Source organism: Diplodia seriata (genome assembly GCF_021436955.1).
Source record: "Diplodia seriata strain FDS-637 chromosome Unknown scaffold_4, whole genome shotgun sequence".
Taxonomy (NCBI): Eukaryota; Fungi; Ascomycota; class Dothideomycetes; order Botryosphaeriales; family Botryosphaeriaceae; genus Diplodia; species Diplodia seriata.
Window position 1 is genome coordinate 2,524,176 of NW_027117311.1, and position 24,929 is coordinate 2,549,104.

General features: G+C 56.6%; 9 protein-coding genes across 9 annotated transcripts; 4 read left to right on the forward strand and 5 right to left on the reverse strand.

Moving 5' to 3' along the window:
- Positions 1-419: 419 nt before the first annotated feature.
- On the reverse strand, positions 420-710 carry SLS55_004626 (uncharacterized protein; the record flags this gene model as incomplete). Its single annotated transcript, XM_066776082.1, has 1 exon — positions 420-710. One exon carries the CDS (start codon positions 708-710, stop codon positions 420-422), a length of 291 nt encoding a protein of 96 aa, XP_066633963.1.
- Positions 711-1,623: 913 nt separating this feature from the next.
- Positions 1,624-2,518, forward strand: SLS55_004627 (uncharacterized protein; the record flags this gene model as incomplete). The annotated part of the gene is made up of 2 exons (XM_066776083.1): positions 1,624-1,694; positions 1,750-2,518. The coding sequence occupies 2 exons, from the start codon at positions 1,624-1,626 to the stop codon at positions 2,516-2,518; spliced, it is 840 nt and encodes a 279-aa protein (XP_066633964.1).
- A 793-nt stretch (positions 2,519-3,311) lies between these two features.
- On the forward strand, positions 3,312-5,879 carry SLS55_004628 (uncharacterized protein; the record flags this gene model as incomplete). The annotated part of the gene is made up of 2 exons (XM_066776084.1): positions 3,312-3,331; positions 4,853-5,879. 2 exons carry the CDS (start codon positions 3,312-3,314, stop codon positions 5,877-5,879), a joined length of 1,047 nt encoding a protein of 348 aa, XP_066633965.1.
- Positions 5,880-6,266: 387 nt separating this feature from the next.
- Positions 6,267-6,863, reverse strand: SLS55_004629 (uncharacterized protein; the record flags this gene model as incomplete). The annotated part of the gene is made up of 1 exon (XM_066776085.1): positions 6,267-6,863. One exon carries the CDS (start codon positions 6,861-6,863, stop codon positions 6,267-6,269), a length of 597 nt encoding a protein of 198 aa, XP_066633966.1.
- A 710-nt stretch (positions 6,864-7,573) lies between these two features.
- On the forward strand, positions 7,574-8,424 carry SLS55_004630 (uncharacterized protein; the record flags this gene model as incomplete). Its single annotated transcript, XM_066776086.1, has 3 exons — positions 7,574-7,597; positions 7,654-8,076; positions 8,167-8,424. The coding sequence occupies 3 exons, from the start codon at positions 7,574-7,576 to the stop codon at positions 8,422-8,424; spliced, it is 705 nt and encodes a 234-aa protein (XP_066633967.1).
- Positions 8,425-8,602: 178 nt separating this feature from the next.
- Positions 8,603-10,011, reverse strand: SLS55_004631 (uncharacterized protein; the record flags this gene model as incomplete). The annotated part of the gene is made up of 2 exons (XM_066776087.1): positions 8,603-9,862; positions 10,006-10,011. The coding sequence occupies 2 exons, from the start codon at positions 10,009-10,011 to the stop codon at positions 8,603-8,605; spliced, it is 1,266 nt and encodes a 421-aa protein (XP_066633968.1).
- Positions 10,012-14,958: 4,947 nt separating this feature from the next.
- Positions 14,959-16,744, reverse strand: SLS55_004632 (uncharacterized protein; the record flags this gene model as incomplete). The annotated part of the gene is made up of 3 exons (XM_066776088.1): positions 14,959-15,845; positions 15,963-16,372; positions 16,428-16,744. The coding sequence occupies 3 exons, from the start codon at positions 16,742-16,744 to the stop codon at positions 14,959-14,961; spliced, it is 1,614 nt and encodes a 537-aa protein (XP_066633969.1).
- A 1,903-nt stretch (positions 16,745-18,647) lies between these two features.
- On the reverse strand, positions 18,648-19,797 carry PRA1 (Prenylated Rab acceptor protein 1; the record flags this gene model as incomplete). Its single annotated transcript, XM_066776089.1, has 2 exons — positions 18,648-19,297; positions 19,371-19,797. 2 exons carry the CDS (start codon positions 19,795-19,797, stop codon positions 18,648-18,650), a joined length of 1,077 nt encoding a protein of 358 aa, XP_066633970.1.
- A 1,359-nt stretch (positions 19,798-21,156) lies between these two features.
- Positions 21,157-22,895, forward strand: ZRT1 (high-affinity Zn(2+) transporter zrt1; the record flags this gene model as incomplete). Its single annotated transcript, XM_066776090.1, has 7 exons — positions 21,157-21,173; positions 21,233-21,349; positions 21,396-21,533; positions 21,681-21,721; positions 21,774-21,889; positions 21,943-22,306; positions 22,423-22,895. The coding sequence occupies 7 exons, from the start codon at positions 21,157-21,159 to the stop codon at positions 22,893-22,895; spliced, it is 1,266 nt and encodes a 421-aa protein (XP_066633971.1).
- Positions 22,896-24,929: the final 2,034 nt, after the last annotated feature.

Here is a 24,929-nt window from a genome sequence, read left to right on the forward strand (position 1 = left end):
CCCACCTGCCAAGCGCAAACAAATCAAGTCACCATTTAGAGTCCCAGATCGTAAGGAAGATAGGAAACCCGACCCTGCCTGAGCATTTCGAGAAGTACGAGACACGCAATCTGAAGGCCGCTCGCAACAGATTGTAAGTGTTTTAGTCACAGTTTGCTTTACTTGAATTAAGTCCCCCTTTTAAATTGTTCAATATTTGATATACGATCTACTACTCCCCGCTGACATGCCTTGCCCCTCATCTTACCGCGTTGGGCAAAATGAACTGCTACGCCTCCTTCTTGCTGAATGCTGATGTTTCCCTTCTGTGCTGTTCCAGGGTATCTGACTTGTTGTTTCATGCTCCTCTGTCCAGGGCCGAGTCGCATCGCGTGAACTTGCGACTACTCACTACCAAGTCTGCTACAGCGTCGCTGTTGCTAGGCCGAGCAGGAGCACCAGCGCGGGCCGGAGCCCTTCTTCTTCTTCTTCTCTTTCAGCGTCATCGTGTCGTCGTCGATGTCCATCTTATCGGAAGAGGGGGAGACGGCAGGGGTGTTCTTGTTGATGAGGAAGCGGGGCTCGGAAGCCGAGCCGTCAGTGAAGAGGGCTAAGATGCCGTCTGCCTCGCGCCTTTGTGAGTACTTCTCGGCGAACTTAAGAGCCTCGTCGTGGCTTCTCAGGAACACGCGGCCCTTGAAGCGGCCGATGGGGCGAGACTTACTAAGCATGCCATCCTGATGACTGGCGCTTGTTACTACTGTCAGTGTTGAACGCGATGATGCTCGCTGCCGGGCCGGCAGGGGGGCTTCAACGCCGTTGAACTACGAGTCTCATATCGAGTAGGGGTATCGGGGAGATCCGAAGTCACGTCCGGAGTTTATGCTCCTCTACACGGGGCCAAGTCGCAGAAGATGAGGACGGTGGTGACGGCGTGGCCGTTGGCGAAGACGTCGTGGACGAGCTCGAGCGCGTGGTTGAGACTCGCCAGCTCGGCGTCCGTGTTCGGCGGGCAGCTCGAAGCCGCGGCGCGCCCAGAAGAGGTCGTTGGGCGTGAGTCGGTAGACAACCGAGTAGGAGCACCACTCCTCTGCCTTTAGACTTCCGTGTATGACTTCAAAAATTAGCCAAGAGAAATATAAAATGTTGAAAACTCTCGACTGTTGGACAGCCGTTCAAGTCGATCGTGATGCTGAAATATAAGGTCGAAAGCCATATGTAGAAAATCAAGTGGACGATATTTCCACAGTGTTTCTCGATGACAGTGGATAATACATACCTCCTGCTGCAAGATTTCGAATAGTTGATACCGTGTGAACTGTGCGCTGTCTACCTGTAGACTTAAGTGACACCTGGGTGATGCACCAATCACGTGCACGATGTACCTGCTCTTGCAGGCGCCCAAGCGCGCCCTTACCCGCAAAGCCATAGCATGGGCCGCAGGTGACCAGCCTGCCGGAGTTTCTACGTCAGCGTGCCCTCTCCACCTGAGCACAACGATCCTTCCCTCCACCATCCTTCGCCTCACCCTCTACCGGGCCCAACGTCCTTCGAGCCACCTTTCGACGGCGACAGCTACACAGGAGGGCGCGTCGCACTACCAGTAGCAAGCTACCTCGGCTTGCAATCTCGCCCCTCCTCAACATGGCCTCACCTTCTGCTGGCTCCAACGAGTTCTACCCTCCAGCAGTGCATTCCGGCGAGCTCCCTGTCGAGTAAGCCGCTTTCCCAGCTGTACTGCACCCTGAAGCCCCACTGACAGCTTACTAGATGCCTATCAGCCCGGATGGCTACCATCAAAGTGGGCAAGCAGCCTGTGACGTTCAATATCCATGAGGATCTTCTATGCCATTACAGCGCCTTCTTCCACGCCGCACTACGCGGTGGTTTCAAAGAGGCCACGTCCTTGGAAGTTTCTCTCCAGGAAGATGATCCGGAGATCGCCGATCGAGCCTTTCGTTGGCTGTACAGCGGTCACATCAGCAAGAACCGGGGCATCTTTACAGACATGATGTATGACATCTATGATGTTAACGACGAATTCTACGACGGGGAAACATTTATCTATGATATCAACAACGAATCCTACGACGGGGAAATATTCAACCTAGTCCACCTCTGGATCCTAGGCGACAAGGTGCATATGCCTGCGCTGCAGAATGCCGTCACGCGCGTGCTTGTTGAACGCGTGATGATGATCGAGCAAAACTCCGCATTCTTCTCCAGTTCCGGTCTCGTCAAGCACGTCTACGCCAACACGCTTCGCTCGTCACCGTTGCGTAGGCTCATCATCGACGCGGCTCTTCTCATCGACCAGGAGGACGCCTGTTCCAAGCTCATGGATGTCGAGGAAATTCCCGTCGAGATAGTTCGCGACCTTGCGAAACGGTCAATGCACTTCATGGAGAAGGCCCAGCATCCAGCATCGAAGAATTACATTTCACTTACCCCGTACGAGCGGATGCGTGAATGCTGGGATCATTACGCGGTTGGTGCGACAGTCGCCCGGGAAACCCTTTTCGCGTACCCGCCCGCGTAATTCGACTTCTTCGGTCTCTACAGGCCGCATTCCGTTTACGACGACGACGAATGCTTTTGAAATGCGGATTAAGGGTGCCGTCTGCTTTCAGCTGCTTTTCTTGCACAACAGAGAGTTGCATATCGGGGGCTCTCACACTTGCTGCACTTGCTGCCAAGATCACTTCTACAAAAGTGTTTCTGCTCAAGTTCATAGGAACTTCCGAGTAGAACAAAACTTTGAAGAAATGTCAAAGTCCAGTGCTACAAGCACTGTTCAAAAGACAGTTGGTGTTGTGTCCTTTTAAATTTCCCGAAAAGGTCTTTGCACACCAACAAACAATGGTCTCATAAGGGGGGCTTTCTTTTCTCATTTCTCCATACATGCTAGAACATTCCAAGTAGTCAAATGAATGCGAAAGGAAAAGTAAACAAAATCTGACAGGGTTGACCCAGCTCATGCCGAGGCGTCCGAGCTTGCGCCATTATCCCAAAGTGAAGCCTTCCGCACCGCCAATCACGTGCATGAGTTGCCTGCCCCCAAGGAAGGACACCAAGGCGCCTCCCTTACCCGTGCGGGCACAGCATGAGCCGCAGATGAGCAGCCGCCTCCGAGCAGCTGTACCTGAGCCTCTCCGCGTCCACACGCCCAAGTTCTTTCATCTACCGTCCTTCGCCTCGCTCCGCGCCTCCACTGCTGGGCGCAATATCCGACCCACCTGTCGTCGGCGGCAACCCGACCTACAGAGAGGGAGCATGTCACATCCATCCGCTGCCCAAAATCCTGAGCTTGAAGCTGTGAGCCTCACTTCAAGATGGCAGATTCAGATCATGAGTAAGTTCACCTGAGTCACCCACCCGCGCGCTTGATCGAGGACTTAGACGCTGACATGTCAGCGTGTCTACCAGCCACGACAACAACAACCAAAAAAAAGCAACTCCCCAGTTCGAACCACGCCGCGAGCACGCTTACCACCACCAAGACCAGAGGCAAAAAAGGCAAAAACTTATATGAGCTTGCTCAACCCGAGGGAAGCGTGCTATATAGGAACAGGCTCTTTAAGAACCGCCTGTTTTTGACCGTACCCCAGTCTCACCTAGGGCGCCCACGCTCCTAGCTGTCGTCCGTAGAAGAATCCTAAACCCAAAGGGAACGGTTCCGCTAGCACTCAGCCAGTCGTCGCTTGGACGGGTCATTGATGGGGATCTTGACTTTGTTAATTATATGGCCAAACCCAGGCGATGGCTGCAAGTTCCCGTCACCCCTCGTCCCGACCCTCCCAATGGTCGCGTCGCTTGAATATTCGTGCCGAAAAATTGAAAGGACAAAACGTCATCCAAAGTGAGACGGTCTGTGGCGCCAATCACATGCATGCTTCACCTTCCCGTTCCCGCAGTCACCCAGACGGCTTCCTTAGCCGTGCCACATGGCACACGCCGCAGATGACCCGCTGAGCACCACAAACCTTTCCTCCACTAACATTCTCCTCCGCTCTTCTACGAGACCTCCGAGCCACTTTCTGCCTGCTGTGATCTTCGACCGCTACCAGCAGCACCGCCAGTGCCTCCTCAATTATGGACTCCGAGTGAGTTTATTCCACACTACTCACCCAGAAGAAATTTTGGCGCTGACCCACTGCCACACTCACCAGCCCGGACAAAAATGCCTCACTGGCGTTGCGTCCAGCTCCTTCATCCAACGGACCTATCAAGTTCGAGCCTCCCGCCACCAGGACTGGGGCCCCTCCTACAACGTAAGCCGCGCCGCCTCACTTGAACCTTGACAGTGAACCAGGGTGGCCAACAAACAAGCATGTTTGCAAAGCTTTGATTGTTTTAACCAATCAACCAAACAAAGATCGTGATTCCAGCTAAACCAATCAACCAAAGATCGTGAGGCGTGGTTGTTTGCGAAATGCTTGTTTGATTGCTTGGGGGGGGGGGGGGGGGGGGGGGGGGGGGGGGGGGTGGCTATGGCCGGATCGATATATATGCTACTCCTTAGGCCGTGTATCTGGTATCTAGCAAGCGTTTCGAGTGCCTATAGTACTGCTAGTTGCTAGTACTGGCGGCCATTTTAGTAGGGGGGGGAGAAGCGGGGGAGCGGGGGCGGGTAGGTGGGTATTACCTAATCGGGGCAAAACACCATAGAAATCTCACGATAGTAGCCCGTGTACCTACGATAGTGGCCCGTAACATATGCTAAGCAAACAGGCAAAGATCTTTGCTTGTTTGCAAAGAATTCGCAATCAACCAAAGATTCCGACCCCCCGCCTACCAATTAACCAAAGATCGAACCCCATCTTTGTTTGTCTTTGTTTGTTGGCCACCCTGCAGTGAACTAACAATTTTGAAGCTGCTTCCTGGGCCGAATTGTCACCATCGAAGTTGGCACGGCGCCGGCCGTCAAGTTCATCGTTCATGAGGCCCTGCTTTGCTACTACAGCGCCTTCTTCCACAAGGCGCTTCACGGTCACTTCAAAGAGGCTGAGACCAAGGAAATTTCTCTACCGGAAGACAACCCGGACGAGTTCAAGATGGCTGTACACTGGCTGTACAGCGGGGAGGTGGACGGCAAGTACCACGGAAGCTTCGAAACCGACACCGGCCAGCCGAAGCCAGATGCGGAGCCTGCAGGAGAGGGATCAAGCGGCGGCAGCACCGATGGGAACGATGACGAGCACAACAACGGAATCGACGACGATGACTGGACTTTCGGGCCCCGAAACGGCATTTTGCCTCGCGACCCTGTCCCTCCACCCCCCATGACTGATGTCGACGTGGTGTTGCGCCTGCTCAACCTCGCCAGCCTCTGGATCCTCGGGGACAAACTCCAGATGCCCGCGCTGCAGAACGGCGCGACCCGGACGCTCCTCTCGCTCGTGACCATGATGCGCGACAACCCGGCCATGGCGGAGCAGGCCTTCCCAAACCCTGACCTGTTCGAGTACGTCTACGAGAACACGCTCGCCGCCGCGCCGCTACGCGCACTCGTCGTCGACATGGCGCTCGTCACCCGCCGCCAGGACTGCCTGCAGCTTACCGTCGACGAGACCGCAGCCACGCAGCCCGACGTCGCGCGCGACGTTGCCAAGCGCCTGGCGTGCTTCTGGATGGACGGCGGCGCGAGACCGCCGGACCCGTACGTGTGGCTGCGCCGCTCGTGGCAGCTGTACCGCGTCGGCGGCACCGACGTCGGCGAGCAAGACCTGTTCGACAATGTTTGGGCCGCCGGCGACATCCATCCCGTGCCGTGCATCCCGCCCGAGGACTGCAAACGCGGTCTGTGGGGCAAGCGTTGCGGCCGCTGCGAGCGCGCTCTCCGTGCCCTCCAAGCCTACGACGAGTGGAGTCCGCCTTACTACGATACCATGGATGATTAGCAGCATGTGCTTGATCCCGTCCATGGTTTCCGTAATCGTACGTACGGCCAACACGTAGCGACAGACTGGAGGAATGGAGACGCCATTCACTGGAGCAGTGGAGGATTGGGATCTTCTGAAAAAATGCGGACACTTCTGGCTCGGCGAAGAAAGGATACAAATGGAATTGGAGTTCAAAAACAGAGAGGCAAGAGCGGTCAGAACGGTTAGCAACATCGGCCCTCTCCAACATCTTTTTGAGCGACCTTTAGTAATTGAAGAAAAAGACCGATGGAGACTCTTAGATGTTCGGTATTATTAACTCTAACACATTCTTGACTGAATTTCACCCTCGTCTTGAGTATCTCAATCAGCTTTCAGCTCCCATCAGCGCCGCGATGACTAACACTAGTGGTAGTCGGCCCATCTGTAGCACCCGCCGTGAGTCCAAGTGGTAGTGGCACCACAGGTGGCCTTTGAAATGGCGTCCTGTACACAAGCAGCGTCGCGGGTCTTCTCGTTCCACGGCCACTTGTAATGGAAGTTCATGTCGATGCCATAGGCAGTGGCTACCTCGTTCGTTGTGGGGTTTTGAACCTGCTTCCACTCCCACTTCTTGTTGCAGCCCTTGAGGGACACCTCCTTCCCGCATGTTCCCTTGATGTTGTCCTGCGATCCGTTAGTCCTCCATTGTTGAGTATCCTTTGCTGTGGAGCCTACCTCGATGCCCTTGCACCAACCATCGGTGTCTTGGCCGGTAGGCGTGATTTGGACAATGTAGTTGAGCCAGTTGGCGCCGTTGTTGTGCTTGTAGTAGCAGTCGACGTTGCCGGTGAAGTATTGCGCCAATTGGCAGTCGCTGGGAAGAGTATCGGCGCGTCTCTCGACGGCTGTGCTGTTGTGACCGGCTGTCGTGTCATCGCCGAGAGGAAGGGCGTTGATGGCACCGGCAAGTGCTCCGAGAGCAAAAGTAACAGATGCGATCGGAGAAGGTTGGAAACGCATGGTGGTTGAAATAGTGCGAGTAAAGATGTGATAGCGTGGACGGGGTTTTGACTTGATGTCTGGAGGGTGTTGATGCTAGAAGAACCATGAAATGTACGGTCTTTAATACTTGCCTTTCAAGGGCTCCTCAAGGTGGATTCTATTCAGGCTACAGTGGTCTAAGCGGTTCCCCAGGTCTGTGCAGCACGACGTGTTGAGTTACCCGTGTTCAACACCAATGTACACCTACTCTTCCGCCCCCAAGCGGACCTGAGACCAATGTTGGTGTTAAAGGCACTCGCACCACTAATCGCCTGTTCTTATCCAGAGTAGAATATCCCTGCGTTACACCGCTGTTGATCCCCAAGAGCAAGGATCGCTAAAACACCATACGCCCCACAAAATATCCGCCCCCACAGCCTCTCCTTTTCTTGTACACGACCCTCACGTTGAGCAAGTTCCTAAACATGTAAAGATCAGCTCAAAAACTCCATATGTTTACGCCTTGGTCTTCGAAGGATTCGGGACCAATGCGGACGTTGGAATCACGGGCCTTGGAATTGCGGACGTGAGAACATTTTCGCGGTCGGACCTCGAAACAAAGACATGTCCACGACGGCAACTTTCAGGTTGCTGAGGATTATTTAACCGGGCGGGTTACCAGCCAAAAGACTTGCTCAGCACCACAATCCTCTACACGCTCAACATTGCACCAAGCAAGCCCAGCAAACATGAAGTTCTTCACCGCCCTCACCGTAAGGCACCTCTCCGAACATGAGACAGCATCAACACCTCTAACCCGCCGGCCCAGTCTGCTCTGGCCTTCACCACGACGGCCATCGCCGCGCCACTCGCCACGAACGAAACGGAGCCGTCCGCCCTCGAGGCGCGCGCCGGCGCCGGCACGCCGCTCCAACACACGGGCATCACCGTCTTCCACTCCAAGGGGCCGGTATCCACGACGGGGCGGGCCACGTGCCGGTTCCGGATGATGGGCTTCCTGCACGCCACGGGCGCCATGTTCGACATTCTTTCGGAGCACATGGGCGCATCGCCCGGATCAGACCCCGCCGCGCGCGCGTCCGTCGTCGCGCAGTCCTTCTTCGCCAACCTGCGGCCCTGGTTCGCGTCGACCTTCCCCGACACCAGGCCGCACATGGCCACCTCCCTCTTCAACACCGGGAGCAACCCCGCCGACGCCGGGTGGGAGGGCACTATCGGCGCTCAGTTCTTCGTACGTACATACATCATTTCGCCGCCCGCGCGCCTAGCAAACCCAACCCCTCCACTGCTGCTGGAGCTGTACTGATGAATCGCGGCGCAGGTCTGGGCGGACGAGGCTACGTATGATAGTATTATAGAGTCTCTTAGGGCATACCTGTCCGGGAAGGGTAGCACCGCCGTTGACGTCATCTTTTCTGCCGTTCCGGATGCCTTTGCCGTCGGCAGCCCCAAGGAGTACCGTATCCCCTTCGGTAAGCTGAAGGCCAGGTCCGATACCTGCTCGAGCGGCACCTCTCTCGTCAGTCAGTTTCAGAACAGGGTCCCCGAGATCCCGACCTACTCGGGACCGGAGTGTTAGACGGGGGGAAAGTTGAAAGGATGGACGTGGTAGTGGAGAAGCGATGTTGGCTTGGACACACGTCTCGCTTTTTAGTTGCTCTAGCTATTGCTTAATACATGTCTGCCAGAGGCAGCCGCTCATCCGTTTTCTCACCTCCCATCCCAGTGTGTCGTTCCCGGGTACCAACACGCCGCAATCAAGACAACACGAACCTGAAATCATTCCGCTCCGTCACATGCAGCTTCGCTTTGGCCATGCGTGCCCTCGCATCGACCTGGCTCAGCTTCTGCCGAGGCGGCGCATCCACTGCGGTGTCCAGTCCATGAAAGAGCAGCGGCAGCATAGATGATTTCCACAGCATGACCTTGTTGCGACTGTTGATCCGGACGGCAGCAATCAGAATGAAGGCAGTGAGGAAGACCAGAGATGCGGGCAGCGCGAACCACGCCCAACGTACGCGCATGTACGTCTCGTCGCGAAAGGCCTGGCCGTGGACGATGGTGGCATTGGCGCTCTGGCGGATGGCGTTTGTCATGCTCTTGGCGACGTTTGCCATCGTTTGCGACAGGTTCGCCGACTTGGACATCGCGTTGCCGAGATTGAAATAGTAGTCGGATGCGTAGGCCATGCTGTGTATGTTGAAAAGTTGGAAGTCGGCAAGGGTAAGTTGTATTAGATCGGACATGCTGGACATGTCCGCTAGGTTTGCGTGGAAGGAACTGTTTCCGGGAAGGGTTTCCGGGGCCGTGAGGTTGACTGTTGTTCTCTCGCCATCTACCAGCCGTACATTTGGAATGTCTTCGACCCGCAAAGGCGCACTTGTCACACTCCCTTCCTCGACTGTGCCGTTCCTGATACGGAAGTTGGAGTAGCTAAGGCTGCACCAATAAAGAGTACATTCGGTGTACTGCCGTGATGGCTGGAATCTTTTGGAGCTGTTTAAACCTCCCACGTCCTTCAGGAAAAAATGGCGGGAGATATCGCCACGTCCAACAATATCGTGACAGGAAAGGTTTCTCGTAAGAAAGACGTTAGGATAGATATAGTTAGTATAGCTATAGATATCCGTCATCGGCCTGTCGCGGTTTGACACGAATTGAATCCACTTATCCTTGATCCCGTTCGCGTTGTCACTCGTGTGGTTCTGCACAATTGTTTGCTCCACAACAAGTCCTGACGGTGCTGTCATAGTGCAGTGTGCCGAAGAGAACCATTCGTCATGTTTATCTTGGTAACCATAGGTCTGACACGTCTCGTTGACATGGCCAGTGATGTCCGGACACCTGCTACAAACACCAAGAGTGATGAGCTCAGGCCAGATGCAGTTTCCAGTTTTGCAATAAATCGGCGGGTCAAGAGGGCGATCAAGCGCACCACCAAGTACGGCAGCCTGCATATTGCGGTTGACATATGTATCTGCAGCTGTATCAATATCAATCTCGGATTTGGATATGGACTGGTCTCACAGAGCAAGTTGCCGACATTGTTGTCTAGCCCCGTATCATATGCATGGGTTACCCAGGCAGTCGCGTCATTGCTGTCTTTGGTTGGAACAGGACGGATTGGGTAGTCGATAATCTGTTGAGCAAACGGATCCACAGCCATGCCCGCTATGATGGCGAAGCACGCGAGGGAGGCGAGCCAGGCCTTTCTGTGCATTCTACCAAGAAACAGAAAGGATCCGAAAGGGCCCCTGCTTGCATCGTCGAATGTTTGGAGATCCTGGAGGCTCCTATGATCTTTGGAGAAGTGAAGCCACTTGGATTGACTGATGCACTCGGTGAGCGGCAACAGAAGTGCCGATCTAGCGACAGCAGCGAAGATGGAAATTAGCGCGTTCGGCTGTATCGGCATGGTCCATTCCGAGAGTGATTTGCCGTTGACATAGCCCAGTACAACAGCCATAGCGATGATGCAGGATGCGCTGAGAGCGATACTGAGCGATTCCCAGATCCAGAGGTCCTTCAAGCGCTGTGTCCACGTTGGCTTGACTGGAATATCATTGAGAGAGATCTCGGCTGTATCGGTTCCGGGAGTTTCCATGTCCGGGTTCCATTCGTTATCAGGACAGAGAAGTTGTCTCTGTGAGGAGGCTGTGGAAGTGGTCTTAAGCTCGAAGGCATCTTCGCACTCCCACTCTAGGTCACGTTGGAACTCTGAGCGGTTGCCGACGCTGTCGATAGACGATGAGCCCGGCAAACTCGCTCCAGAGCTAGTTGCAGACACCCGTGCCTATGATGTAGATCAGCTTGTTCAAGAGACGGGGACGATAAGAGCTTGCCATGATGAGGTAACGAGGTTGTTGAGAGAACACGGTCGCTGCGTAGCCTCTTCTGGGTGAGTCACTGAAATTCAAGTTGCAGGTGGAGTGGATGATAGTGAAATTGAGTCTGGGTTGGCGACAAAAGGAAGAAGATCTCGTGTGCGCGACTGCGCTAGACCCAAAATGGAGGGGCCGCAACTAAGGAAGGTGCAACGGTGCTTATCGATAGCACCAGCGCGTCACTTCAACTCCCTTCTTCAGTACTACTGCCCCTTCAACAATACAATTCCGTCCCCATCTTCTCTGGCGAACACGCCCTCACGCCCTGAGCATTATCGCACCTCCCCCACGCCCAGGATATTACAAATCCAGCTCTCCTGCTCATCGCCCTTCTTCCCGCCCAACCCGCACCTCTCTCTTCTCACCAAAAACTCCCTGATCCCCTCCGCCGTCCACAACTCATCCGGCTCCGGCGCCTCGAACCTCAACTCCCTCCACGACAACAGTCCTTCTTCATCCCCACCACTCCCAACCCCAACCCACTGACAAACCCTCCACAGTCCCACGGCCAACCTCTTCACCTCCTCCACCCTCACCCACGTCACAATCACCATGTCTTGCTTGCCAAACTGCCGCATCATCGCCGGGTAGTCGAATGCGCCGAGACGGCGGCAGCACCGCACCAGGTCGGCGATGAGGGCGCGCGTGTTTTGCGCCGGGTCGGCGGCAGACCCGGTGGGGGAGGCGAGGGGAAACGCGTAAAAGGCCGCGAGGATGAGGTGGATGAGGATGGCTTGGAGGGTGCCGAGGGGCCAGGAGGCGGTGGTGGGATTCGGGGAGAGCCATTTGTCCTGTTGAGGTGTTAGTGCTGGACGCCAAAGAGAGGGAGGGACGAAAGGAGGGAAGGAAGGGAACAACGCACCCGCTGCTGATATAGCATCACCATCAACCGCCTATGCAGATCTAGCGCCACAATCCTTGCCGCCTGGCCGCCGCCGCCGCCGATGATATCATCTCCGTCGTCATCGTCACCACCGCCCACCCATAGACTCGCCGTCACCATGGACAGCAACAGAAACGGCGGCTCCCGCTCTGCGCGAAACGACGCCTTGTGCAGAAACAGCCACTTCGGATGAAACACGCGCCAGAAGGTGTCGATGTGCCGCCGGATGCTGGCTAGGTTGGGGAAGTTGGCCCATGCGTGGCCGTCGCCGTCGAGCGAGAAGTCGCTGGGGATGAGCATCGAGGCATCAAGGTCGAAGTGGTGCTGTGTCGCGTACGACAGGTCCGGCAGGTCCGCCATGGCGGGGTCGTCGACGTCAAGCAGGGGCTGCTCCAGCTGCTCGGTCTGCTGGGGAAGCAGGGCGGGTGGTATGGGTTGCTGGTCTGCGGCGGTGTTGTCGATCAAGAAGTAGGGGTGGGTTGGTGTGGGCGTGGCGCTGCCGCTGGAAGAGCTCCGGATGCTGTCTTGGGTTTGCAGCGGCGGCGGCGGTACTGGTGGTTCGGCCGGGGCAGCGGCGCGGCGATGGAGGTGTAGGTTCCCTCCTCCTTGAGCGTAGGTGCAGGACAGATCTTTCTCTGCGCACGTCCGGCACGGCGTGTTTCCGTCGCAGCGGGTCTTGCGGGAGCGGCAGACGTCGCAGGCCTTCGAGGTGCGGGATCTGGTCAGCTCGATGTCTTCATCGTGCAGTTCGAGGTGCCGGCGCAGGATATCTCTAGAGAGGCATCAGTAAGCATCTCCTATCTATTCTTCGTGGCTGCCAGGGAGGACTGACCTGCGGAAAAACTTCCGCGAGCAGTAGTTGCATGCATATCTGGGCTCCTTGGTGTGCTGTTGGGCGTGCCGGTTGAGGTGCTCCTTGCGCCGGTAGGCCGATGCGCAACCGGGATGCTCGCAGCGGAAGACGGCATGCGGATCATCGGCGGCGGCCACCCTACGGCGTTTCGCAGCTCGCGGTTCTTGTTGGCCCATCATCATCATCATTCGCCGGCGCACTGGGAGCGTATCCCATCGGAAGCTGCACTACTTCTGTTAGTTCCGACCGTTCCTGCCTTCATCAGGGGTAAGCAACTCTGCATCCGAGTGGGATGTTATGCTCCAGCGCAAACGAAAAAGATACGTATCTGCATGCAGGTGGGATGCCGAGCGTATAAGTACCGGGCCGACGATTGACTGCTAAGCGTTCCCGGCAAGTCCCGATGGGATGCCGGTGGGATGACCAAGCAGCTTATACACCTTAATAAAGGCGTCAGGCGAAAGCGGCTCGGGCTGCAATTCCCCCAGAGTCTCAGACGTGAGTTTTTCAGGGTATGCCGCGTTTGAGGGAAATGAGACTGACTCAAGCTGGAAAGGATGCGCACTCGTGCCCGCTGCTTTTTGGTGTGCTGCAAAGACCGCCGCCGCCACCGCTAATGTGATGGCAGCGCACGGGCCCGGTGGCTATACGAACGCCCAAAATAGAAACTCACTAAACACCACTTTAATTCCTCCTCATTCTTTTCCTCGCAGATGCAAAAGAGTCATCCTTATCGACGACAAAACTCTGCATCCCTCAAGACCGCCATCGACACCATTCCGGTTCCGCCTCCTCGCCCTCCAGTCCACGCACAGCCCGTCTCCTGCGCCCAGAAAAGCCTGGACGGCGGTAGCTCGCTCTGAGCGAACTGCAGCCAGGATACTACAGCCGAGATGCTTCAAGAGCGGATAAGCACCAAAACACCAATGTCAAGCCGACTAAGGTCGTCGAACCATCTCTGCTCTTTCGGAAGATGGTCTCGCGAGAGCAGATCCGGACGATGCCCAAGAAATTGCCCACCCGCATCTGCCTCATTCGAAAGATTCCACATGGAATAGGCAGTTGAATATAAGATCTGGACGTAAAAATAGGTTTTTAATACGCACATTTGCGTCCGAATCTTGTATTCAACTGCCTATCTTATCCTGATGATGCCGAAAAACCACCACCGCCCCCGCCTAATCCGGGGCAAAAAAACGCGAAGAGCAATCGGACCAAACCCACTACGTCCAAGTCGACCACGGTGACGCCCGCCTGTCTCGGCGACGTCGAGGTTCGAAAGAACGGTGCTGAAGCCTCAAGGAACCAAACGCACCACGTCCAAGTCTACTACGGTGAAGTCTGCCAGTATCGTCGACGTCGATTTCGAAGCAGCGGTCCTGAAGCCTCGGGGAGTGGTCATACTCCAAAAGCACACCGAGCTCACATACGAATACGCATTCCAGCACTTCGGTAACGACAAAGCTCCTCAATCCGGAAAGGCGGCACATTACTTGAAGCACCATGACCCTTGTTCCTCCCAGAGCGATGGGACGAAGAAAACATTCAGCTGGATCCGATTACGAATTGGAATGCCTTCCCTATCCTAACGGAGAACCAGAACTCGAGGCCGTTCAGCTTCAACATCTCCCCCGATGTCATATACTGGCTGGCACTCTAAGCTTTTAGTGTCGAATGGACCTTGATTGCGACCAACTATGTCCACCATTCACGAATAAAGGGCACTCACACCATATTTCTCGGTCGAGTACAAGCGGATCATAAGCCGGCAGGCTATTGGAAAGGCTTCAACCAAATGGCATGCTCGTCGATTCTGAGCCAGTACAGCAGATACAAACTTCGTTTGCGGGCCATGCAGATGCGGCCGGATCCAACGTGGACCGATACGGATAGCCTTGCTATCCGACACTACGGATTAACCATCTGCGGCGCAAATCACGATGTCTGGCTCGCCCAAGAGCAGATCTCGAAGACAGGAGAGTGGCTTGGAAGCAGAGTACGAAGACTTCAGCATGGAAATCTGAAGTTGAAGCAATGCATCAACTATCTTGTGAACTGGATCAACGAAATACATCACCGGGGCCTAGGGAAATACTCCGAGTGGGTAAGGGAAGACGTTCAGTTCCTGGCAGATAAGAACGGTCGCGAGCTTTAAGCCCTGGGAATATGCTGAGAACGTACCCAAATCCCAACGACTTCAAGAGAAGCCAGGCTTCACCTGATCGAAGTCACAACAGAGCAAGAAAGAGCAGAACAGGAATTCCTCAACCCGATCACTTTCTCCCGTCACACAGCAGAGCAAGAAAGAGCAGGACAGAAATCCTTCAACTCGATCATTTCTCCCGTTACGCAGCATCAAGCAAGGCACATACTCAAGATCGAAAACAGACAACATGCGTATGTTCGTAATAAGTAAAAGAATATAGAAAAGACTGCACAGCAAGTCTGGGTATCCCGCCAACAACCATCTCCCTCTCCCCTTCTTTCTCTCCTTTAAAAGTGTTCCTTCCAGAACCTGAAGCTCACATCCGTACTCGAACTCTCCTTGCACGCCTTCTTAATATCCCTCGCCGCGACCGTCGGGCCGCAGAAGTACACGCCCACGGTCGTCTTCAGACTACTCTCCAAGCCGGCCATATAATCCGGGCCCTGACTGGTCGTGATGCCGTCGCGCAAATCGCCCAAGAACTTGCGGAAATCGGGCCTACCGAAGTTCGTGCGGCCCTTCAGCTGCGTCAGGGGGTCCATGTCGGTGCCGACGGAGTTCAAGACGATGTTGTTGGCGGTGTCCGAGTCGATCTTCTGGGTGAGGTAAATGTGGATGTTGAGGAAGCCGCCGGCGCCGCCGTGGCCGTCGTCGAGCTGCTCCAGGCTGGCGAGCAGGGCCTGGAACCACTCGAAGGCGCGCGTGTCCTTGCAGATCCACACGAACTCGACCCGGCGCAGCCGCTTCAGCGCGCCCTTGGTGCGCTCGTGGTAGATGTTCTTGAGCACGCTCGCCCACGGCGTCACGCCGATGCCCGTCCCGATCAGCACCGCGATCTCGTTCTCGAACACGTCCTCGGCGGGGGCCCCGTACGGCCCGTCCACCCGGATCGCCGGCATCTCCTGCCCCGCCTGCAGCGCCACCTCGTAGATGCCCAAAGGGTCGATGCCGTCGTAGAAGTCGGCCTGCGCCGGACCCGCGCCCACCGCGTTGGCGAAGTCGCGCGTCCAGTCGCCCACGTGCTTCATGTGCACCGACACGTACGGGTCGTACGGGCACGAGGTGATGGTGAAGGGGTGCCATTGCTGCGCGGACACCGACGGGCAGTTGAGGAAGAGCCATTGGCCCGCGCGGTATTTGAACGAGGGCTTTACGAATTGGACTTCGACGGCCTCTGATTGGGTGCGTTAGTGGACTGGGGGGGTTTTTTTTTGCGGGGTTTGCGGGGTTTGCGGGCGAGGGTGTAAAAGTGGGGGAGGGGGGGTGGATGGACGGATGGCCTTTTACTTACCGTACGGATGCCTCACGATCTTCACAATCTTGGTGTCGCGGCGCGCGCGCACCTCGCGGTACAAGCGCTCGATGAGGTACAGGCCGCCGCCGACGAGCTCCCAGCGCCAGCCCTCGTAGCCCAGGCAGTGCTTCCAGAACGGGTCGCCGGCCAGCGGCGAGATGGGGTCGGTGGTGTCGCGCACGAAGCAGCCGGTGGCGTGCGTGTACATGGCCAGCAGGAACGGGATAAACAGGTGGTGCGTGTACCAGAACGTCTCGAACGACTGCTGGCGGATGCGGGCGTGCGCGGTCGTGTAGATGAGCATCATGCATAGCAGCATCACGTGGCCGGTGATGCCGCCCGCTTGCGTGTAGTGGATCTGCAGCGCGAGTTCCGGGCGCACCTGGGTGGCTTCGACATTGAAGAAGCTGGGGGGCGATGTTAGTGTTGGAGTTGGTTCGTTCAGGTGCTGGCATGACTCACTTCACGTAGTGGCCACACGTGTGCACGATGGTCCAGAAGACCATGCTGTACGCGACTTGGCGATGGAACCAGATGGACTCGTCCAGCGGCAGCCAGCGGATCTTGGGGCGGACCAGGCGCAGGAGCGTGCGGCACATGGGCAAGACGATGAGCATCGTGTCCAGAGATAGCACCAGACCGGCGCCACGAGAGATCCACACGGACCATTTCAGCAGGTTCAGCGCTGCCAAGCGTTCGTCCGTGGCTTGCTTGTACCTTTGCGGGACGTTAGCGATACGCGAGATATGTGCAGGCGCAGGATCGTGGTTACCAGCCATAGGCGAACATGAAAATGTGCAGGCCGTAGAAGAAGAAGTAGAAGATCAGCTTTCGCGGCTCGAGGAGAGCCTTCCACCTGACTTCCGCGCCCATGTTGGGTTCGGAGACGCAGCCGATCGACTGCTGCACGAAGAGCTAGAAATTAAGAAAGTGTAGAGGGCCAGGAAAAAGTCCGTAAGATAGTCGTATTTCGTCGAGGGCGGCAACGTAGGCAGAGGGCAAAAAAAGCGAAAGGTAGCGAACGACCAGCGAACTGCTGAACAGAAATTCCAATATGCGACTGGCGAGCGGGGCCGAGTTAAAGGAACACGGATGCCAGACGGCCTTAAGGCAGAGGGTGGGAGCGACAGGGGCGGATGTGATGCGACATGGAGTTGCGGATTGTCATGCGGCAGCAGCTTTCTTGGGATTCTCACAGGACGGCCGGGTTTAAAGCAATGTGAGGGCGCAACGGAGGGATCGCGTGATGGTCGACCGACGGTGCTGAGGTATGTTGGCGTTCCTAAACGTAGGATGTGCGAGGAACCGTTCAATCGGCGAGGTTGGAGTCGGGCGCTTAAAAATGTGGCACACGGTGCGTCGCAGCCTTGTGGTTGGTCCCGGCCCAAACCGCGACCGACGTGTTCGCTTGCCCCCTTCGGGTAGCTGCTGATTGGCTGTGAACATCAACTCCGGGGACCAGCTTCATGTCAGGGTTGCCTCCAAGCGTCCGTGGAAACGGCTCCGGGCAGAACATCGTCGTGTAACCAGGCCACCTCTCGCCGGCAAGCGTTGATCCGATGGTCCATATCATGACGCCTGCATTCACGTCGAGCTGGAGGTGGCGCTGCACGCCGAATCCAATTTGTGTGGGTCTCCGAGACGCTGTGCGAAGATCGTACGATCCACAGAAAATGCACAGACAAGTCACGTGCAACAAGGTTTATCTCAGTCAGCAATCTGCACGCCACTTAATCCATCACCATCCCGTGCAGCGAGATGTGAAGGAGTCTGCTTCTTCACACAAAATCGTGATATCTGCGGCAACAAAACCCTATACTCGACCCAGATAGGTAATTGGTTATGGGGTGAATATGGATGTTCTGGAAGTGTATGTAAGTATATCCCAGCTTGTCAGCCAGGCCTGTTGCGAGCTAGGGATGCGATGTCCGACTTTGCTCACCTATGGCGGTACGAAAAGATTTTGAAGGGCGCTAACCCGACGAGTTAGTAGACATACGGGTCGAAGACGATTATTTGCGCCGCAGTCGATTTCTAAAAGCGGCCACAAATTCCAGATGAGGTTGAGAGCGGTGAAAAGAGGAAGACGGACGTGCTGCTTGCCGAGATGCGAAAGGAGCTGAGCTCCACAAAGATGCACACCCCATGTTCCATTGTAAGCGGCGCGAGCTTCTTTCTGAATTAGAATTAAGCTTATGTAGCATCAACAAGAATCCGCAGTGGATGAGGAAAAGGACGCTGGATGGCTTATGGTATCTGTAACCAATCAGAATCCCCGCACCCCGCAACAACCCGGAGAGCTTCAAATATCTGATATATCCCAGTCCGCAGCGAGATATGTATCCCGCTACTCTTGCTAATCGCAGCCCATCCCTTCATCGAACTTGTGAAGCGAGAAGATCTGCAGTCATTGGATCGAGAAGTAACAAATTACTGTTCGTACAACATGCTTCCAGCGGGACCGGCTACTGATTTCATTAATGAATGTGGCGCGTAACTCGTCAGTCGTTACACCAGTCTATACACTGTCCTCCAAATTTTCGATCATCTAAACAGCGAATCATCATTACGTACCATGGCCTTCAGTTTTCCGTCTTCCGTCTCGCCCCTGCCCAGACGCTCCAGTCAGAGCCTCAAGCGCAATGAACAACGCCATCGGCGTGGGTATGGCACTCCTGATCCTCACGTTAGTATACCAGCATCAACTGAAGAGTAGACGGAACTCACAGCAGGCGCATCCGCCGTCGTGGAAGCAGCCTCGGCGCTGGTAGACGTAGACGTAGCTGTCTCATCCGCAATGCAGTGAACCGCGCCATCGGTATGCGTATGGCACTCCGGACCACCCGCGGCCGACTCGGCCGAAACCGAAGGCGCAGTAGTCGCAGCGGTCGAAGATGATGCCGTAGCAGCAGCAGCGGACGACGACGACGATGACGACGACGACGACGAAGCAGCAGAGGATGAAGACTCCTCCTCCTCAACCACCCTCCCCGTACACCCCTCCCCGGGCAACGCCACATCATACGCATACACATCCAGCGCAAAGTACTGCAAGCTATGCGTGTTTCGCACCGCCTCCGCCGGGCTGGTTTTGGCCAGCTCCAGACACTCGGCGTATGTGTCGGCGTAGTGCTCGACGACCGTCTCGCCGATGGCCGGCAGGTGGTACAGCCGGTGGACGAGGTCGGCGGCGAAGAAGAAGCTCAGCTTGCCGGCGGCCACCGTGTAGCCGTGGCCGCACATGGCCTCGAGCGGCTTGCGCGTCTCGTAGGACAGCGGGCAGATGACGGTTTCGTCGGTGCCATTCTCGCCGCGCCAGTGGCCGCCCCAGCCTGGTTCGTTGGTTGGTCGTCAGCCATGCGTGGGACTTGTGGGGGTATGAAGGGAGGGAAGGGAAGGACTTACCGTCCTGGTGGCAGTTGCCGTCGATGTCGTCGCAGCGGAACCAGATGCCACCGCGGTCGGCGCTGACGATGCGCTCGAACCAGCCGATGGGCTCGCCGGTGGGGGCGTCGCCGAAGTACTTGGTGTAGTACTCCGAGCTGTTGCCGTAGCGCAGGATGTGCTCTTTGGCGTGCTGGGCCAGCTTGATAGCCTCGTTCAGGCCTTTGCTGAGCAGCGCCCGCTCGGTCGCATTGCAAGAGGCGTGGATGGGGTAGTCTTTTGTCGCGCCGGCGGCCCAGTCGAATGGGGTGGCGGCCGGGTTGGAACCGGTGACGGTCTCGGTGACGGTGACGACCAGCTCGCGTCTGGCACGTGCGTTGGATGCGGCTGAAGTGAATGGATTGAGGGCCAGGGAGGCAAGGATGAGGGAGAAGAGGGATTGCTTCATGCCTGCGGCGGGGCGGGGGATTGAGTGGTTGAGAAGCGCTCGTGGGGAGGGGATAGGGGGTAGGGATTGTTACTGGCGCTGGAGAGACTGCGGTTTATATATGTCACCATCGGCCGGGCAAGAAGTCAGTCTCTCCAGCCCGATGCAACTACCTGTGTGCTCGATCCCACCTTGATGTCTTCGCCAAGGGAGGCGAGTGGCTTGCAAGGAAGGATGCATTGGCTTTCTCCGAGGTCGCCATTTTCCTGAACCGGGCGGGCTGAATGGGCGAAAACAGTGTGAAGAGAAGACATTTTTGAACGGCAGCAGCACCGATCTGCCGAGGATACGAGAAGGCGGACAGGGCCAAGACGGCAGTCAAGTGCTTTGGGCGGGCGTCAGCACGGTTGCGGCATGGTAGGTGGAGGTCCCAAGAAGGGCCAAGCCAGACGCTGGTGCCACTGACAGCATGCGTCGAGCCGAATCGTAGTTGCGGTTTGTAATAGGTCGGGGGTGACAGGCGAACACCTACTTTTTTGAGCCGCCTGTATAAGGCATTTCCCGTTTCGGAAAGCGCGGACAGCGGGCACCGGAAAACATGTGCTGGGACACTCGGCCACGGTCGATGAAACAGACGTCGAGGCAGGCGGAGTGGAAGTGGAAAGGCGGTACCAGCGGGCGCGGAGTCATGGGGGAAGGGCGATAATGGCGCGGGGGGCCCAGGCGGGACATCAAGGTGCTCAGTCCGGGCAGCCGCACACCGCTGCAAACACTGCAAAGCCGGAATCCTGCGCCCGCTCATTGGCCGCCATGGTAGCATCGGACCCTCATCCACGCTTCCATCCCACCCTCCGCCGCCTAGACGTCAGCCTGGCCCCGGTTTTACACTTCTACCTGCTCGGCGGGCTGCTTGGCGCGCCAAGCCCCTCAACGCCGCCCTGCTTCCATGGATCCTTTTCTGTGCGTACCAGCATCAGCTTCTTGGACGTCAGCTTAAAGATGTCCGGGCACTTCCTGTCTGTTTTCCCTCCGTCGTTGCTCCGTTCCCACTCCCAGCGCCACCATGACTTTCTCCACGAGGCTGTTGCTGCTGCTCGGATATGGCGCCTTCCTCGCCCAGTCCCAGACGCTGATGTTGTCCGCTTGCTCCCGCATCGGCAACGAACAGTAAATCCACTTTCTGCTTCTTAGCCCTGCATTGGCTGACAGAAGTATCTGCGCAGATGGTGTCTTGATCAAGAAGGATCAAGCGTCCTCTGGACCTCGTACACATCGTCGACGGCTGCGTCTACCGCGCCCGCTACCACTGCTGCTTCGACCACTGCTGCGCCTGCAACGACATCTTCAAGCTCGTCGATAACTGCAGTCACTGGCTGCCACATGCACGACACTATCCAGTATGCCCGTTGCTCAAAATGCCGCTGTACTGGTCCTTTGGCGCTGACCATTACTCCAGGTACTGCATGGCCGGAACTTCTGAGTTCCAGGTGATGAACCCAGCAGCTTCCACAGCCACTGCCACTGAGGAGCTCCCTGCGCAATATACCGGGTGCCATGCTCATGACTCGACAATGTAAGGCTCGCCATCCCTGCAAAGATCAAGTCTAATCAACGACTAGGTACTGCCTCGACAACACTGGAGAAGAGCACGAGTTGGTAGCAGAAGGCGCCGAGACCTCCGAGGCGGGAGAAGGTCATGAGCACGAGTCAACCGAGGGCCACGAGGGTCAGAACTGCCACTTCCATGCCGGCGTAGAGTAAGTTGAGGACCTCAAGTTTGTTTCGAGGCCAGAGTATAGGCTAATCATATGCTCTAACAGACACTGCGTGGGAGCTGGAGAGTCAGAGAGCGGAGGCACAAGATCGTGCGAGCGCACCGATAGAACGTACAACATCCCCCTCAGGATCGGTCTCCTTTTTGTCATCTTCATCACCAGCGCCATCGGTCAGTCACTCAACAACCGCAACCGTCAATAACGCTCACTGACTAATGCCAGCTGTCTTCGCCCCCATCCTGATGGGCTCGTACCTCCAAAACAACGCCGTCAACTTCTGCCTGATGATCCTAAAGCAATTCGGCACCGGCGTCATGGTATCGACCGCATTCATCCACGTAAGCCCACCTATCTGCCGCTCCTCGCAACTGAAAAACTGATAATCTCGCAGCTGTTGACCCACGCCACCCTCATGCTCACAAATGAATGCATCGCCTGGCCCGTCGAGTACGAAGGCACCGCCACCGCCATCATGATGGCCGGCATCTTCCTCGCCTTCCTGACCGAGTACCTCGGCGCCCGCGTCCTCTTCTGGCGAAACGACAAACACGCCCCTGCTGGCGGCAGTAACTCTTCCGTCGGCTCGGGAGACCACGACCCCGAGGCCGGCGGTGGCGGGGGCGGTAAAACCGCGCCAACCAACACGCTCACCACCATCGCCGGCTGCGGCAACGAGCTGATGACCCACGTGCACCCGGGGCAGGAGAAGCTGGCCGTGACGGTCATGGAGACAGGCATCATTTTCCACTCGCTGCGTAAGCCGTCCCTCTCCCCACCTACCTACCTACCTCCCTACCTCCCTTCACCTCAACCACCTGCACCTCTCCATCCGCCCCATCCCCAACCAGCCGCTAACGACCTACACACCCAGTCATCGGCCTCACCCTCGTCGTCGCCGGCGACTCCTTCTTCCTCACCCTCTTCGTCGTCATCATCTTCCACCAAGCCTTCGAAGGCATCGCCCTGGGCGCCCGCATCGCCGAGCTGCCCTCATCCTCTCCCTCCTCCCCCTACATCCTCCCACCGAACACACACCCCATCTCCCTCACCACCAAGCTCACCATGGGCGCCCTCTTCGCCCTCGTCACCCCGGTCGGCATGGCCATCGGCATCGGCGTCCTGGGCGAGTTCAACGGGAACGACCCGGCGACGCTGGTCGCGATCGGCGCGCTGGACGCGGTGAGCGCGGGGATCCTGGCGTGGGTCGCGCTGGTCGAGATGTGGGCGGGGGATTGGATGCATGGGGGGTCGATGGCGAGGGCGGGATTGACGAGGACGCTGGTGGGGCTGGGGGCGTTGGTGGCGGGGATGGCGCTGATGGGGGTGTTGGGGAAGTGGGCGTGATCTGGGATGGGGGAAGGGCAGGGCAAGGGTGAAGAGGGGCTTGGAATGGGTGGTTGGGAGTGGAAATGGTGGATTGGTGTGGACTTTCATTGGTGGTGGACTTTCTCATGTGGCAAGTTTCTGGAGGCGGGGGGATGATGTTGCCGTGAAACGGTCCAAGGACACTGGACAGGATGGACACTCTTTTTGTCTGCTCGCGGCATCAAATATGCTGGACACGAGCCTTTGATGATAAATTACGAGTAGTTTTGGTGAAGAGGGAAATCGCCATGAAAACCAGTGCCATTGAAAGGTTGATGGTTTTGGCGATCACATAGGTAAGGAAGCAGCCCCACCATGAATTTCTAGTTCAGAGAAACCCTGCATGGATTAGGCCTGTCGAACAATTGGTGATGACCACGACATAATACATATATCAGCTCGTTGGGAACGATGCCGTGCAGTGTCTTGGTGTAATTTTTGCGTACAACGGATTTGCGGTACCGCTTACGCATGGTATCATGCGTTTTCATGCCTGTCATTGCGATATTCTTCTGGTCAGCCCTTTACTACGAATATCGTTGTCGGTGGTAGTGGTGATGCTCGGCGGAGCTGGAGCTGGCGACTGACGTGTAGGCAACGCCAAAGTACTTACTACACTTGGAATAAGCAGCAGCGGGGCTGGCCGCCATATCCATATCATCCTCTACCGTAGACATGGTTCTTCCCTCTCTCCTCGGCCCGCTCGATACGCGTCCGTCAAAAAGTCAAGGTTGTCATTGGCTGGACGACATCGGACTGCTCGGCGAGATCGTCGCGGCGCAGCGTCGGTCAGATCGTCCAACCTGAATTGCTCATGCCACAGCTTTGAGAATGCTTCGTTTCACTCAAAAATCGATTATGAGCCTTATTTGAATTTGGTATGACGGATTTCCTGAGAAGTAAGCGCAGTCAGTTCAGTAAGACATCTCGCCGGGTGACCAGCCCGTGCAACAGCGATGAGACGTAGCGTTGGTGAAGTGGATCCGCTTGGGACGCCAATCACCAAGAGTCCCACTGTTCTACCGTGTGGGACAACTGTCAGTTGGCATTCAGCACTCGTATGAGTCCAGGCCATAAGAGAGGCAGTCTCCAAGTGAGTTTTGCGGGGAACGTCTGAGGAGAGAATAATGCTGCAGGAACCGGAAGCTCTGCCCACAGCCCCACTCAAGCAAAGCCAACGAATACGAGTAGCAACAACACGCTCTACGTGCCAAAGTCGGCCAAATTGGCGTTCGCCAGCGGAGCGAACGGCATCAGCGGCCGTTCCATGGTCGAGCATCTCATCCGCATGCCCAAAGCGGAATGGTACGTTGACGCCCCTCGTCGCACCATCAGAGTGTTCTCTTTTTCCCCCCAGATCCCGACACGTCTGGTTAGCGAGGAGGCGCGCCAATCTCCCGCCGAGCTAAATCGAACCTCGCCTCCCCCCAGGTCGAAAATCGTCGTCTCGTCGCGCCGGGAGCTGCCGAACTATTGGATCGGAGTAAGTCGCCGCCGAATTCCTCGCGTCGTAGGACCAGACCAAGGGGCGACTGGCGCACGTCTCGCCCGACGTGATGCACGCATTCTCAACGTCGTACGTGCATGTCGACGACGTCGCGAATCTGCGCGACAAAAACGTGCCGCTGTTCAAAAAACTTCATCGACGTGATCGACAAGGTGTGCCATGCTGGAGAGGGTGTGACTGTAGACAGGCGGCAAGATGAGAAACGCAAAGGAGGTGATATCTGGGGGGAACATCTGCAAGACTGACTGTTGTGCTCGCAGCACCATTGCGCCCATCTCGGCCCCGTTCCCGTCCCACTCACCGAGGAAATCCCGCGCTATGAGGACAACGGGCTGAACTTCTACCACACCCAGGACTACATGTCTCGAGATCCAGAATCGCCGGGCTAGTGCGTGGTCGTACAACATCATCCGCCCGAACGGCATTGTTGGCTTCACGCCTCACTGTAGTCTCCCGGGAAGTGATCCGATCCGACGCACCTACTAACCATCACCACGCACCTCCAC